This window comes from Stegodyphus dumicola, chromosome 3 (genome assembly GCF_044657685.1).
Source record: "Stegodyphus dumicola isolate Sdum_Otavi_A_Nest chromosome 3, ASM4465768v1".
NCBI lineage: Eukaryota > Metazoa > Arthropoda > Arachnida > Araneae > Eresidae > Stegodyphus > Stegodyphus dumicola.
In genome coordinates, this window is record NC_140770.1 from 34,274,183 (window position 1) to 34,290,706 (window position 16,524).

At 28.7% G+C, this 16,524-nt stretch overlaps 1 protein-coding gene across 3 annotated transcripts in view; it reads left to right on the forward strand.

The window, feature by feature from the left end:
* PAN2 (PAN2-PAN3 deadenylation complex catalytic subunit PAN2) overlaps positions 1-12,851 on the forward strand; it is a 129,322-nt gene extending 116,471 nt beyond the window's left edge. For all 3 annotated transcript variants that reach the window (XM_035356466.2, XM_035356468.2, XM_035356467.2), the window contains exons 26-27: positions 347-440; positions 3,913-12,851. In XM_035356466.2, coding sequence (XP_035212357.1) covers positions 347-440; positions 3,913-4,085 — 267 coding nt within the window. In that variant the 3' untranslated portion in view covers positions 4,086-12,851. The remainder of the gene's footprint in view (positions 1-346; positions 441-3,912) is intronic.
* The last annotated feature ends 3,673 nt before the right edge of the window (positions 12,852-16,524 follow it).

Here is a 16,524-nt window from a genome sequence, read left to right on the forward strand (position 1 = left end):
TTATTACCATCCTTTGTTGCTGCTATCAGCGCATAATTGGATTGGATTTTAAATTGTTTTTTACTTTGTATTTATTCTTTTTTGTTTGTATATCTTACTTTTATGTGTTCTTTGAATCACCAGTTTGAAAACCACTGCTATAATCTAATGTATGCTGTAAATCTGTCTGGTTATATATTTTTGAGCAAATGTTTTTTAAACATTAGTTAAAGTTTGTTGTTAATATTAAAGAAAATTATTACATTTTTAAAATTAGTATTTAACGCATTCATAACGTTTTAAATTCCATTAGCAGCATCAAATATTACTAAAATTTAAAAAGCAATTCCTGATTTTTTTTTTCAAGGTACCACCTGCCCAAGTTCTGGATACTGTTTACCTTTTTCAATTGCCTAATAAGCGGATGGTTTCCCTGAGGTTTCTGGCATGGCATTTTCTAGGTATGTGTTTGATTAAAATATAAAAATTCTTTATGAAGATATAATAAAATATAACAGAACCTCTACTAGAATGTCTGGCACAGCTTGTTTGTATAAATGTTTCTACGGCACAGTTTTTTTTTTTTTTAATTACTTAGGAAAACACACTATTCTTTTCTTTACCTTCCAGTTTTTTAATACTTATCTAAGGCTTTTCTTTCAGTTTTAAGTCAACAATATACACTATATACTTTGGCAGTAATCATTGAAAGTCTATCATTGCTATATCTAAAAGTGGTGAAATTGGTTTCTCCATAATGCCTGAAGAGTGTTTTGATGGTAATCATAAGGAACATTTCTGAGCAATATATAGCATAGATCCATTTTTGCCATTTCTGGGGAATGCTCTAGCACATATGCAGTCCCTAACGTTTGTCTTACAATTTCTTTTAAAGTTTTATAAGAAAGCAGACCTTATAGCAGATTTTATACTGTCTTGTCAATTGCATCAGAGAAAAAGCAGCAAAAATTTGTGTTTCCAGCTAAACAATTTCTTTTTCTTCTGGATCAATATAAATTCATTGTCTTCAATTTTTTAGAAGAAAAATCTTTCTAGACGTATATCTAGATATGTGTTATAATGTTTGTATTAACATTTGTTATGAATTTATAAATTTGTTATGAATTTGTTATGAAATATTTCTAAGTAATACTTCTTTTTTCCCTGCATTTAAAAGTGAAATCGTCTTTTTATACCATAACAATTGTATCAAAGGAGCAAAATACATGATTGTAAAAGAAAAGATATTGTAATCAAATATCTATTAAGCTTTTTGCTGTGTATAAGTTTCTAGTATTTTTAAGTGTATTAAAAATTAAAAGTAGGCATTTGAATTTGAAAAATCATTTGTTTGTTTGGGAAATAACTTTGATCTGCAACATTTTATGTACATGGAAACATAACATCTTTGCAATATTTTTAATATCAAAATATTTGCTTCACTTTAATTCAAATTTTTAGATATTCTCTCCTTTAACACATCATAAATGTGTCTTGATTAGGAAAAGATATAACAGTATGTTAAAATTTGTTATATCTTTTTTGTTCCCCTACCAAAGCACAAAATTATATTTTAAAAAAATATAAAAAGGGGGGAAAGGGATTTTTTTAATTGTATTTACATATTTATAAGAAATTTTCTGATAATTTGTATTATTTGTCATCATCCCATTAAAAGACTAGCCATTAAATTTCTCAAATATTTTAACATTCTTGTATTAGGTACGAGAAAGCCTAAACAATTGTCAAGAACAAAATTTTGAATTAGTCATGTTCATAAAAATATATGAAGGGCACTCATAAGTTATTTTTGCAAGCATATATTCTTGCTTAATAAAGATATGCATTGTGCTTTCATTCAATGCTTTTAATAGAGCATTTAACGGAATAATGGTAAAGATAGGGATGCTCATATAAGGCATTATATATTCCTTCATATTGTAGCTATGATGAAATTATTGCAATTCTGAATATCATTGCAATTTCTCAAATCATTTAGATGTTCGTGAGTATCAGTGATGGTTCAACAGATTTCATTGTAGCATAAGAATTAGGCATTCAGTTCCATTCAGTAATTTTGCAGGTGATTATGCAAAGAGATTTTCATAAAATAATTTGGGAAACTATGAATACATCTTAATCAACAGTTCAGTGAACACCTGAAATCCATTTGGAAATTTCAGCATGCTGTTGCATAAGCATGTCGAAAACAGTGAGAGTGATGCAAATAAACTGCAAAATCCGCTACATATAGTTTGCTTCTTACAGGAGACAAAAAATATTATAGCATGCCAAAAGAAATGAGTTTTCTACAATGAATTTAGTGATGAAAAAACAATGTCCACCCGGGAAACGGTGAGAAAATTTCAAATCCAATAAACATGGAAGCAAATTTCTCCTATGCACTTGGTTGGAACATTCATAGTGTGGTACAATTTGAGTTATTTAATATCAAAGAAATCATTCCTTTTAATGTTTTACTGTCTTCTTTTTCAACTGAGAGCAACTAGTGTCAAGACCACGTAAGCCCATCATCACCTATGGGCTACTAACAGTAATGCATCCTTCTTCATAACAAAATACACAAGAGGAGTAGTAGAAGCAAAATGACTGGCAAAGTTTTATAAAACTTTCAGAGCTATAAAAAGTCAGTTTACTCCCATTATGCCAAATAAAAGCATAAAATTCATAAATTAAAAAACTTGTTTGGCCAAAAACTAGATAAACAAAAACAAAAGCAACTTCTGTATTTATTTTTTTCTTCAGCTTTTTCTTTGATAATTGGTTAATAATATTGCACATATTCACGTTATTAAATAAATCACTCTCTATAGGTAAAATTCTCAAATCATTTTTATTTTATTTATAGAGACTCTATAATTTTTTATTCTTTCAGTGCTGAAAAAGAATATTTAAAAATAGGATGTACAATAATAAATTTTTTTTTAAAGGAAGCCCAAGAGAGTAATTTGTCACAATTATGTTTAGAATCTTCCTCATTATATTTGTTCAAGGAAGGCTTTTCAAAACTTTTTCCACAATGTCATAAATATAAGAATTTTATACACCCATTGCATGTTTTGAATAATCATAATAAACTTCAAAATTTTATATCATTATTAATAACTTTCACTTTAATGTCATTTGCAATACCATTATTGAAATTTTGTTTTTATTATTATAATTACATTTCTAATTTTCTTATTTTAGGCAAAACTAAAAGCCCCCCCCCCATTTTCTCCATATACAATCATATCCATCCGTTGGGCAAATACACATTAACTGATTGGTGTATTAATTCACCAATAGTTAAAGTTACATAAGTTAATTTTTTTATAAGATGGGAGTTTTCAAAGTTTATCCGGACATTTCTTAGCAGTAATTATTGGAGGAATTAAAGCAACAAGAATATTCATGTGGACAAGTATTATGCTGATTCTTGTTAAGTAATCTAATAATTGTTATTCGGTGTTTATTTCAAATCAAATTTGATTAGATCCAATAATAATTATTTTGCAAGTTATTTTAACACCAATTCTTAGCAGTAATTCAAAATTTTCAACATAAATTCAAATATATAATAATTTATCTTAATAATCTTCTCTTTATAAAATAATTGAAATATTTTTAAAATCGTTACTTAATTTATTAAATGTAATTACTAAAAATGATATTCTGATACTGTAAAATTTGGTCTGATAGTTTTATAAAATAGTGCAAGGTATTTAAAAGTCTATATAGTATGAAAAACTGCATTACATATCTAAATTTGAAAGTAATTTATACAGCATGGGGTAGAAGAGACAAATTGTGAATAAGTGTAATATAAAGAGTATACCTGTTGAATTTACAGCACATAATATTAATAAGAGTTTTTCTCTTATGCATTTATATACTCATATGTTGCCTTACAAATATTTTGTTTTCCCTCAGATCTCAAAATACAGTCTGAAACTCATGACTCTATTGAAGATGCAAAAACAGCTCTTCAACTGTACAAAAAGTATGTAGAATTGGAGCAGTCTGGGAAAATCAAAGAAGCATTGAAAGAATTATATGAAATTGGAAGGCAGTTACAGTGGAAAGTTCCTGGAATAGATGATTAACAAATTCCTTTTTAATAAAATATTTAAAGTACAAATATGAACATTAAGTTTTAAATATAGCTTTAAGAAATTTTGAAGATTTCTTATTTTAGAAATCTTAGACCATGCATTCCATCCTTACCAAAAAACTGTAATAAGAGCAAATTACTTGTTGATAAAATGTAACATAGACTAGACCAAGCACAATCACTATGTTTGTTTTTTAACTCTTTAAAGGAAAATTCTTTTATCTGTGTTTATTAATGTTCAATCATTTTATTATGAATAAAATCACAATGTAGTATTTTTATATTTAATCTGATCTTGCATGTTTATTGTTTAGAATATTGAAATTTTTTATCTGAAAATTTTAATGAAATTTGTAGCTTATTTTCATTACATATTTTAAAAGGTGTTTCAGGCTTTTAATGGTTAAAAAGTTTATTTTGATTTGAAATTAATTTGAATAAAAAATGAAAAAGAATTCAGTGTGAATGGCCCTTCTTCAGGAGCAAAAATTATTTTGTACAATGCTGTTGATTCAAGTTTCATATGTATATTGCAATGTTTCACTTACTACCATTTTATCATTATTTTAAAATGACTTTTCTCTACTTCTTCAAGGGCAGGGCTGGTTAAATGTTGCCGAAATTGTTAAACGTAATGACCAACTAAAACTGGCATGACAGAACTAGTTTATCATAAAAATGGCAGAATTCAGAACATAATTAATGGCTTATTATAGTCCACTAAGTAGGAGAAAAAAATGTGTTTTAAAATTAAACTTGCTGAACCATAATCTTTAGTCTTGTTCAACCGTCATATATAATATTTCACCACTCAAATTCTAACATTTTTCTAAAGTTTTTTTTAGCAGAAGAATAATTTCACTGTTTCAAAATTTAAAATGTTTTTAATTTATGGTAAAGAAATGAAAAGTTGGAGAATTTTCTTTGAAACCCAGCAGTACTTGTAGGACTATCATCATTGTGCAAATAAATGTTACCGTCTTCATTTGCATTACATTTAAATTAGACTGCCACATAAAAGGTTTCAAAAACTTCATGAGAAAAAATATATGTTAAGTAAAGGAACTGATAAGAAAGTAAGTAATGTAAGGGACAAAATGTGAAGTAATTTCTTTTCAGTTCATCATATACTTTATCCAGCATTAGTCTTATATTTGCTCCCACTCGTTTGAAATTTAGATCCCATGATGCTCTTTGAATGAAGTAATGTTTAATTATTTATTGTCTGACTAAAACTCCCCCCTTTGAAGTTTCTGTGAGTTTGTCAGCTATTAATATTAACAGAATTTCATTAGCATAATACAACAATCAATTTTTGGATATCCAGTGCAAGAGCAATATGTTTTTTAACAGCCATATCAAGCACTCTCCTTCTTTAATAATCATGATATTGTTTATCATTTCAACAATACTTTGCAGTATCTTCATGATTTTCAAGTCTTAGTAAGCAGTACTAATAGTTTCCTAAAGGGTTTATCAAACTGTTCCATTTTGTGCTTCTCCACATTTGTGACTTTACAATAGCTGTGTATTTTTCTAAGCCAAGTACCTTATCTGTCATATTTTCTAAAGATTTCTTTCTTAATAACACTTCACAAGAAAATGAGTAATACAGTTATGAGTTATAAGAGTCAAATAGCTTTGTAAGCCTTTTTTTTACCTCATTTAAGTCGATTTTAACAGCTTTTAGTTTATAACTGCATTTTACTGTCTACTCTTATTACTACCTTGGCTACATTGCACAATTATTAGCAGTATTCATGGAATGAAAGAAAATGCAGATATTCAGTACTAGTAATGAACAGTATTAATTGCAATAAAGTCATTATAGAGTTGTATTCTATTTTTAATCATTGTAACCATTTCACCATGGACTCTGTTTTCAGTTCATCATATGCTTCATCCAGCATTATGTATTTCAACTATTCACCATAGTACTAGGCAATCATTTTTATTATTTGCATTATCCAGTCTTTTTTTTCTTCCTCTTAGGGACTGTATAACGTAATATACAGATCCTGTGTGTAAAGGAGAATGCTCACTGTCAGAATGGATTTCAGCTTGAATGTTGCTATTACCACATGTAAGATCTCTCTGCACATTTTTAAGGGTGCTAAGTAGAAAGTCTGTCTTCAGGTTCTTTTTTCCCCATACTCTAATTTTAGTTTCTTAGTTAGTGGAGTTGAAATATCTAGTAAGTGATTAGGTTTATTAGTGTTATCACTGAACATTTTGTGGTGTGCTATCCTTCTATTGGGTTTAGCATTAACATCATTCTGAACATTCTGCTCTAACCTCTTTATTAATTTCTTTCTGCGCATAAAACCATCAAATTCATAAATCAAAAATTAGACATAATACAATTAACTGATAGGGCAGTGAGAAATTTTTTTATTTTTCAAAAATTTGCTGATTTATTTATCCCCCCCCCTTTGTTTTGTGATCAAAGCATGCAAAAAACATCTGCCTTAAAGGAAAGATACATTCTGTTTTTTTTTTTTTTATTATTAAAGATTTAATTTAAACACTTAATTTTGTTGAATAAGCAAAATTAAATGTATTTACTCTTTATTCATTTTTAGTATTACATACTTGCTCAAATGGCCCTGCAGTGGCCGAGCAGTAAAGTCGCTGAACACTGGTAGTTCGGCCCGAGGTTCGAATCCTGTGAACGGGCTAATTGCATGGCATTTTCATGGTTTTTCCCATGTGTAACATGTATATGAGCTAGTTTCTCTAGCATGTTTTCCACAAAGGCATCTCTCCCCTTAGGAAGATAGCCCTAGTGTGCTTAATAACCTAATCCCAAAAACCCAATCGAATATTGTTAAAGTATAAATATATTTTATTAATGTATATTATTTTATATGTGTGGAAATTAATTTAGTGAAGTAATATTTCTGATAATTGAAACATTTTAAATACTTTTATAGCTCCTGCCAACTGTTGCCAAATTCTGTCAGTTTTAATTGGTTATATCCAATTTCAGCCACCGATAGGGCAAAGACTATTCTTTGCTTGCAGAAAGCCAGCCCTGTTCATAGATGAAGAAGTGTGAATATCTAAATTAAGTAATTAATGAATATAAGTTTCCCAGTAGACATTTAAGAAGTTTCATATACTGTTTTTAACATTTAAACATCATCTCTGAATTCAAAACGCTTTAAAGTTCTTTTAAGCTTCTGTTTCAAATAACACTGTATAAATAGTTTAATTCATTGACACAAGCATTTTCACTACTGAACAAATTTTTAAAGAAATGTTCAGTATTATTTGAATGCAGATGCATTAATGTAAATAAAAAGTACTTAACACATGCATAACTGTGTGAAAATATACAGAACAATTTTCATTATATTTTTTCTTTGTTATTGTTTAATTTTGGTATGCAAAAACTGTTTGTAAACATTCATTTGTATATATTTTCTTTTCATGCATAAAACAAGCAAACAGATAGAGAAAATTTAAATTTTTTTTTTTAAACTGAAAAATTAATTATTCTTGAAGAACTATTATTAATCTCCTACATACCAAATTTTACTCAAATTGAAAAGTAACAATTTACTGCTGTAATGCTTTTTTTAAGAGGAGCAATTTGAAATATTTTAAAAAACTATGTATTATAAAATATCATGTAAAAGCTTTTCTTAGCCATTTTTAATATCTTATTTATTCTTTTATATGCAGATCCAATAGATAGCATTTTATGCATCTAAAAAGCAGTTCCCAGCAGCAAAAGATGACCTCGATATAAATGCGATAACTACCTTATAAATGATAAACATTTTGTTAGAATTCATGTTTATTATATCTTGAATAAAATGAATTAGTTTATATATATATATATATATATGCATACATTTTTCAAAATATGTGGATTTATATATATATATGTGATGAAAAAGAGAAAAAAATGTGGCAATGTTGGTGGCATAGTACATAAAATTTATAGAACGTTGATCCATATTGAAGAGTAAAAATTCTGATTGCATAAAATGCTAAATTTTGAATCCGTAATGACTAAGACAGACTTGAGGCGGATTAAATTCCACTTTTATTTAAATTAACATTTGTGGTCAGGATTCACTTCGCGCTTAATCATGCCTGTTTACATTTTTGATACTGACTGTTACAATAGGAAGTAAGCACAGTGAATTAGCATCATTACCTGAAGAAAGCAGAATCTAAAGTGTGCAGTTATTTAATGTTGAGGCTCACCCAGAGAAGGTTTTGGTTTAGGTTAGAAAGATTTCAATTCTCAAAATTTTGAGTTCAAGTTCTGACTTGGATATGTTATCAGCATTACCCAAGCCATGTGTCATATATTGATCTAGAAATGACGCAGCCCAGAAAAATTATTGCAATTTTTAGAATACAGAGAGGAATTACCCAAATTGAAGAATTAAAAGCCTATTGCTAAATTTAATTATAAAGCTGATTTACATATTGTTCCTTACATGTATATATGTAATAATAAAATTCCATAGTCAAGAATACACTTAAAATTCTAACTTTATGTTCTTCTCATTTTTAATGGCGATGTTCTCTTATTTGAAAGTACATGGAATTAAATCCACAGCTCCGTAGTCAAGTTGTTTTTCCCGCATTTTCTACAAGTACAGTTATAGATCGTTCTGGAAACATTTAAAGCGAACTGGATTGGCTGACGTCATTTCTTGGAAGCTCCATCTTTCCAGAGGCTATAAAAGGACTCGCAAAAGAATATCGGGGCTTTTTCTTAAATGTCACGATGCAGTAAACTTCATACAAAATGTTATTAGTAGTTCTTTTTTATTTACTCTGGATATCTGATTTTGTAACTGCTATTTCTCCTGAATAATAATAAATGGATCCTGTTTTTTTTTTTTTTTTTTTTTTTAACTTATCGTCTGATAATTTAAGCTACGACTAAAGCTGGTACATCACATATATATATAAAGACAATAAATACGAAATTTAGAACCAATTTCACAAAGACCCAAAAGAAGTGAAATTATCAAAAGAGTACCATTAAATTTCAGAATTTCATATAAATATGTAAACTTTTGGTTATGTGTCTGACTGTTGGTTCATTTTACATAGTTATAGAAAATTTTACATAATTCATTCTAAATTTCTTACTTGTCTTTTCTTTACTTGCTCTTTTTTCTTGCCTTTAATGATTAATTTTCCTGAGCATATTGTGTGGAAATACTTGGGATAATTTTGTTTTTAAATAAAAATTTCTGATACTGTATACACACAGATGGAATGGGTTACCAGATTTTCTTATTCAGTTTCCAAGTACCTCACTTCAGTAAATTTGTGATAATGTTTTTTGAAGCAAAAGACCCTCTTTCTTTTTTGTAATTTGAGGATGAGGGGGAAATCAACATTAAATTGAAATCAGTATGAATGTGAATTAAATAACAGTTTAATTAGAATTAGTCATTGAAATACATAATTCACATGAATCTGTACTTAAACTAGACAGGTGTAGTTCTATAGAAAAAATATAAAAATCGAGACTAAATACTAATTCAATAAATGTGCATTTGCATGTAAAATTTCTACATCTGATATTCTTTCTAGTAAATTTACCATACCGTATTTCATAAAATTTTTCACAGAGCTATTTCTTCCTTTAGACAGACAGCCTTTGAATGCTTTTATCTTAATCAGCCAATTAACCCAAAATCATGACTTTAATTGAAGGAAATATGACAGAAAGTTTGTAATATGTAACAGGAATATATTTTTTAACAGTAAAAAGATTTTAGTAGATTTTTTTAAGGCTTTATAGAAAAATTTTTAAAAAGCAATGCATAATTGAGTTGGTATTTTATTGATATTGTTATCTATTTTAATAAACATTTTGTTTCCAGAATGAAACTTTGTTTTTATTTTATGTTTAAATTTTTGTATATTTCTTTTTCATTATACAAATGAATGAATATTTATTTCACTTTTAATTACCAGTTATTTGATTTAGGAAGCACTTGAATAAAATTCAATACTTTTAAATATCAGTAATTAATGTAGATTTGTAGAAATATTATAATTAGAAATTTATTCTTAAATTTGTAATAACACTAAAAAAAATAATTTCTTAGCAGCCTCAAATACATATTAAGAGATAGGACAATGATAATATGAATCTGTCCATTTTTAGCTGTTTTTTTAAATCCTAAAATTTCATAAATCTTGCATTTCAAAAGGATAATTATTGGGAGTTACAAAAATTCTTAGAAGGCATTTTATACTTGATTTGCCATAGCACTTGATCATCATCCTTGCTATGTTACCATTGTTTTTCCAAATAAAGTGTAAATTAAATAGAATGTGCTTGTGGACTTCTAAAGACACGAATGAATCTTCATTCATATATATAGTAGAATCAGCATATATTTTTTCACTGCTTTTGCAAAATTAAGGTTTATTTTATTAAATTTTATATTATTTTTAACCATTCATTTTTTTAATAATGCAATATATACACTGAAGTGACAAAAGTCATGGGATACCTCCTAATATTTTGTCGGTCCTCCGTTTGCCCGGCGAAGTGCAGCAACTTGACGTGGCATGGGTTTTTGGCACGAACTGACCTCTCGATGATGTCCCATAAATGTTTGATGGGATTCATGTCGGGCGATCTAGGTGGCCAGATCATTCCCTGGAATTGTCCAGAATGTTCTTCTAACCAATCGCGAACAATTGTGGCCCGGTGACATGGTGCATTGTCATCCATAAAAATCCCATCGTTGTTTGAGTATGTGAAGTCCATGAATGGCTGTAAGTGATCTCCAAATAGCTGAAGGTATCCATTTCTAGTCAATGATCGGTTCAATTGCACCAGAGGACCGAGTCCATGCCATGTAAAAACAGCCCAGACCATTATGGAACCACCACCAGCTTGAACAGTGCCTTGTTGACAACTTGGGTCCATGGCTTCGTGGGGTCTGTGCCACACTCGAACCCTACCATCAGCTCTTACCAACTGAAATCGTGACTCATCTGACCAAGCCACGGTTTTCCATTCGTTTAGGGACCAACCGATGTGCCCACGAGCCCACAAGAGTCGCTGCAGGCGATGTTGTGCTATCAGTAAAGGCACTCGAGTCAGTCTTCTGCTGGCATAGCCCAAGGAAGACAAATTTCGCCGCACTGTCCTATCGGACACGTCCCACATTGATTTCTGCGGTTATTTGACACAGTGTTGCTTGTCTGTGAACATTGACAACTTTACGCAGACGTCGCTGGTCTCGGTCGTTGAGTGCAGGTGGTCAGCCACTGCGCTGTCCATGGTGGGATGTTATGCCTGAAATTAGATACGCTCGGCACACTCTTGACACTGTGGATCTCGGAATGTTGAATTCCCTAACGATATCCGAAATGGAATGACCCATCCGTCTAGCTCCAACTACCATTTTGCGTTCACTACTCTGTTAATTTTTGTCGTGCAGCCATAATCACGTCAAAGCCTCTTCACATGTAACTTCGCATTTATACATTTTCTACGCGATACTACTGCCATCTGTATATTTGCATATTGCTATCCCATGACTTTTGTCACTTCAGTGTATATATTTTTATGTTTTTATAAAGAGATTTAAGATCTTTTTGATTTTGATACAAAAATGATAAACTTTGTGTGCAATCTGAATCAAAATTTATTTTAGATGTTTACTGGTTTGAAGTGATAATTTTTTTTAAAAAACAAAGTGATAATAAATGGCAAAATTTTAACTTTTGATATTAATAAAAGCTTAGTGTGTTGTAAACAAAAGTACAAGTTACCTGTATTTAACAGTAAAAGTTATTTTGTACAAATACATGCTTTCAAATATTGTAATACTCTCAAAAAAGTATTTGTCAAAAATAAAATAAATTCATATGTAAGAAAAAGTATGTGGAGAGTGAGGACTGGAATAATTTTGGGCACTACAAACAAATATAAAACTTTTTATTATTATTATTTTGGTTGGCCCTATCAAGCCAGTTCTGTTAAGTAACAAATAGCTCCTTTATATTACAGTTCATGAGTTCAGTGTTTATTCTTGATATTGATTTCTCAGAAATTTAATTATTTAAAAACGATTGGTATTTAACAAAAGATTTGATTATTATTATTAGGCTTTAAAGAAAATTTTCCCATACCATAAGATGCTCAGTCTTTAAAAATAACTACAATCTATTTTTTATCTCTCTTTTTTAAATTCCTTTATCTGTTCCCCCCCCCTTGCTCTCTGCTATTCCCAAAATTTACGGTTTTCTCCTCAAAAGATTGTTAGATTTTAATTCCTGAGTCAAACTATGAAAAACTTAGTATCAAAAACACATATTTGAAAGAAAAATTGATTCATATCTATTGTTAATATAGGTGTTGCATTCAGCCCCCACACCATAATTATTATAAGTCCATCACATTGATTAAAATTTTCTCTGTTTTAGTTGGTGCTTTTAATGCCAGTCTTCAATATCAGATTATTTTTACACATTTTATATTACAAATTTGTCTTCCTTAAATAGCACAAAGAGTATTTGCCATTGCTTTGTTTTGAATCAGAACTGTTAAAAGAGAGTTGAATTTTGTTATTTATTAAAATTTGTGTTGCTTGGTACTACAAATGACTTAACTTGATAGCTAAAAGCTAGACTATTTTAGCTATTTTACATTCCAAAACAAGTTCTAACATGATCATCTCATCACATATACTTTTCTAATGTAATTTTTTTATCTTATTATATTTTTATGATAAATAAATAGTTCTTATTTGAACTTCTGTTTTCTTAGCTGCATTGATTTATTTTATGTAATTTAGTGTTAAACCCTTTTGCATATATTACTTCCCCAGATTTTTCTAGAAATGAATTTTTTCCTCCCATGCAGGTATGGAAATTTTATATATTTTTTAACCTTAAGAAATTTATTAATAACTTTAAGTTAAAAAATAAAAGAGACTTTACAAGTGTATTTATCAACTTCTTGAACTAATCCTTCATTTATTTGGAAGAGTAAGGATGGCTATAGCAGATATGGAAAAAGCAACAAATAAAATTTAAAGGCTCATGAAAATTAAATTTGAAAACAATTATAAGGTTTCTCTTCAAAGGTCCTTTTGTGAAGATAAATTCTAGGAAAACTGATTGCTGGTTTTAAGCTTTACTTTTGCTTTAAAGCAATTTTCTGCACTAAAGTGCAGAAATTTCTTTCAGTATCAAATAACATAACCAATTTCAATTAATAATCTTAATGAATTTAAAAAGTACATTGAAATTTTCTTTGCATGTTGTGTAGTTACTGGTGAGATGAACATGCATTATGCAAATTAGCATTTTTTCCTTTTTCACGATAATCGAACACCAAAATTACAACCATTTCCTACACACAGTTGAACTCCAAATACCTCAATTAACGAGGCAGCAGCCCATCTAGATATTTTAGAAACTTTGACAAACAGTTTTCTTTTTCTGCATCTATTCCTTGCCAAATCAAGTACATATTTACTATAATGTAAATAAGGGAATTCTAATTTTTTTAAATCATACTCCATCTGAACAAAGATCATATAAGAGATTTTATTTCCTTAAAACAAAATACAATGCACATTTTTTTTTTTTTTTTTTTTTTACAAAATTAAGCAAAGAAATAACACTTACTTGGCTAAACATATGTTTATTTCAACTGAAAAAAAAATTATGGTTATTATTATTTATTAATATGAAGAAATTATTTATATAAGTGTGTCATATTATAAAGCAAAAATTCCTTCATGGAGAGCAAGTGGCCATAATATTTCACATATTTAATCCACTTTTGAAAAAGAGCACTTTTTTAAATAAGCAATATTCTTCCTGTAAACAAAGAACAACAGATTGGTACATAGTGAATAGTTGTGCTTTTTTTAATGTTAAAAATCTGTATATTTACAAAATACTTGAAGTAATTGATGTATTGTACACAATTTAAATTAAGTATGTATATTGCACTGTCTTTACAGTATTACCTCTTTCATACTCAAATTGACAAAAAATTAAAACTCAACAATGACCTTAGTTTTACAAAGCCCATAAAAATAATTGATCTAGATATCTGGAGTCCATATAATTGCAGATCCACAGCATAGAATTGGATATTAAGCAACTACAGCCTTCATAAATGCAAATGGGTAAATTACTCGTTTCAGTTTTATAATTGAAATTGGCATTTATTAATTAAAAATTGTCTTAATATAGTGGAACACTTACTTGTAGCCTATATATATTATATTCAAATTAATATTTAGGTGCATGTAAATTATTGACCTACTGTAAGTACCAGTATCACAAATTAATATCAGTACATGTCTATTGTATTTTAAACAGTAATTAAAAAAAATTACTGTGACATTACATTTTGAAATTTTTATAAGGAAGAAAAAGCAATGTTGCAATTTCTTTTGATTATGCATTGTGCCGTCAAATTATTCAATTTTAAGAATAGCTCATTGTATCTTTTAATATGCCAAAAAATTGTTTCTACTTCATATTTCCATTATTCAAAATTATTTTACTGATTTTGATACCCAAGAATATTTTCTTGGTATTTCAATCACGGCTCTTCAAATATTTTTTAAAAGATATCTTCAAATTTAATGGAATATATCAAAGGTAACTTTATCTGAATTTTTTACACAGCATGAAATGATCATATGGGATAGTTTAATTTATAGTGTAAATTCAAGTGATTACCTGAAACTATATTTCAGCAAATCACATGTTATAAGTGGTCAATAAATTACATTCACCCTCTAAAATATGGATGTGTGAATGAATTATCCTTATAAATTTAATACAATGCTGTATTTTATATTATTTATAAATAAAACATTTTTATGAAACGAAAGTTGTATTTTTTAGTATAAACCAAACAGTGAATATGCAGAACTCTTTCATATTAGAAATTATTTGATGTTAGAAGTAATAAAAAAAAACCTTTGGAAACTTTTAATAAAAAGTCATTTTTACAATAAGCCATCAATTTAGGTTTAACAGTTGCCTATAATAACGGAAAAAGAGGGCTTGTAATACCATGACATATGACATTTTATTTCAGATTTTTAATATTAGTAGAAGTTTCCAATTATAAATATATATATATTAGGGTCACTCTGTATAAAATTACTAAATTATGCAATTTATTTATGGGGCTGTGGGTGGAAATGGAATAGCTACTCAAAAGAGATATTTGAGAATCATTCTCAGTACTTTCTTTGAGCATCTGTTCAGTTTTATCCCTGCCCATGTCAACGAGCTGAAAGTTCACATAGCAATGTGTACTGCTTGGAATTCGCATAAGAAATGATAATTTATGCAAGAAGAATGCTTTTATCTATCCAGTAGTGCCCTATACCATCTCAAGCTATTTTCATACACATTACATTGGTGAATTGATAGCTATATTCTTGAATATTGATTGATTTGAACAGTTTCAGGTAACAGAGCTATATTCCAGTAAACTGTTTTGTTTGCGAATAGGTTGAATCTTTGATTAAGTCAAATTATTACATCCACGTGTTTAACCACTTAACTGAACTACTTGCACTTAATGACCTAGCCTTCTTTGGGCACCCAACATTGTCCAAGGAACAGAATATAAGAATATGAAAAAGTCAGAAGAACTAATAAATCACTGTTGGTTGTGCAGTTGAAAATCAGGAGTTTCTGATCTTTGTGAGAAATTGAAAGTCTGTGTTAAAAATTCAATGTAAAACTTATTTAAATGAGTTTTTTCCACTTTATCCAAATGTTCAAAGAATAAAATTTTGAGATTTTTAATTTGTTAAAAGAAGATAAGTGCAAAAAATATTTCAACATTAAAGGAATCACTCTTCATTTTTTAATAATAAATACTTGGTAATGTAGGTATGTAAGCTAAATCCCCGATACCTCTATTTACAATGCATCAACACCTTTACTGCCAATTACACACTGGCACATGATGTTGTGGTATTATCTAATACATGTGCATTGTGAATATAATGTTAATATTTTGTTTTCATATTGGTTTCCATTATATCTTAAAGTATGTGTAATTGTATCAGTGTGGTAGTAAATGTAATATTTTTGTTTTGTTTTTATGAAAATTTGTTTCAAAACTTTCTTATAGTATGAGTGACACAAATAATAATTTACCACAGCCTTCTCATCCATAATGAGCTACATGCGAGTACTAAAGACTTCAAAAATAGAAAAACAAAAACTTGCAAAATATTTAGAAGCCAATTTATCACACAAGTGCAAGATTGCATTCAATCCCTTGGGAGAAGAAAAATATGTCTTTGATGCAGATGATTCTGAATATTTGGATAATTATAGTCATGCAAAAATTTCAATGCAGTAAGAATCTGTTTTACTAGAAAATGTAATTTGGGAAGATGAATCAGTACTAATGAAGCTCTTTCCTTATATTT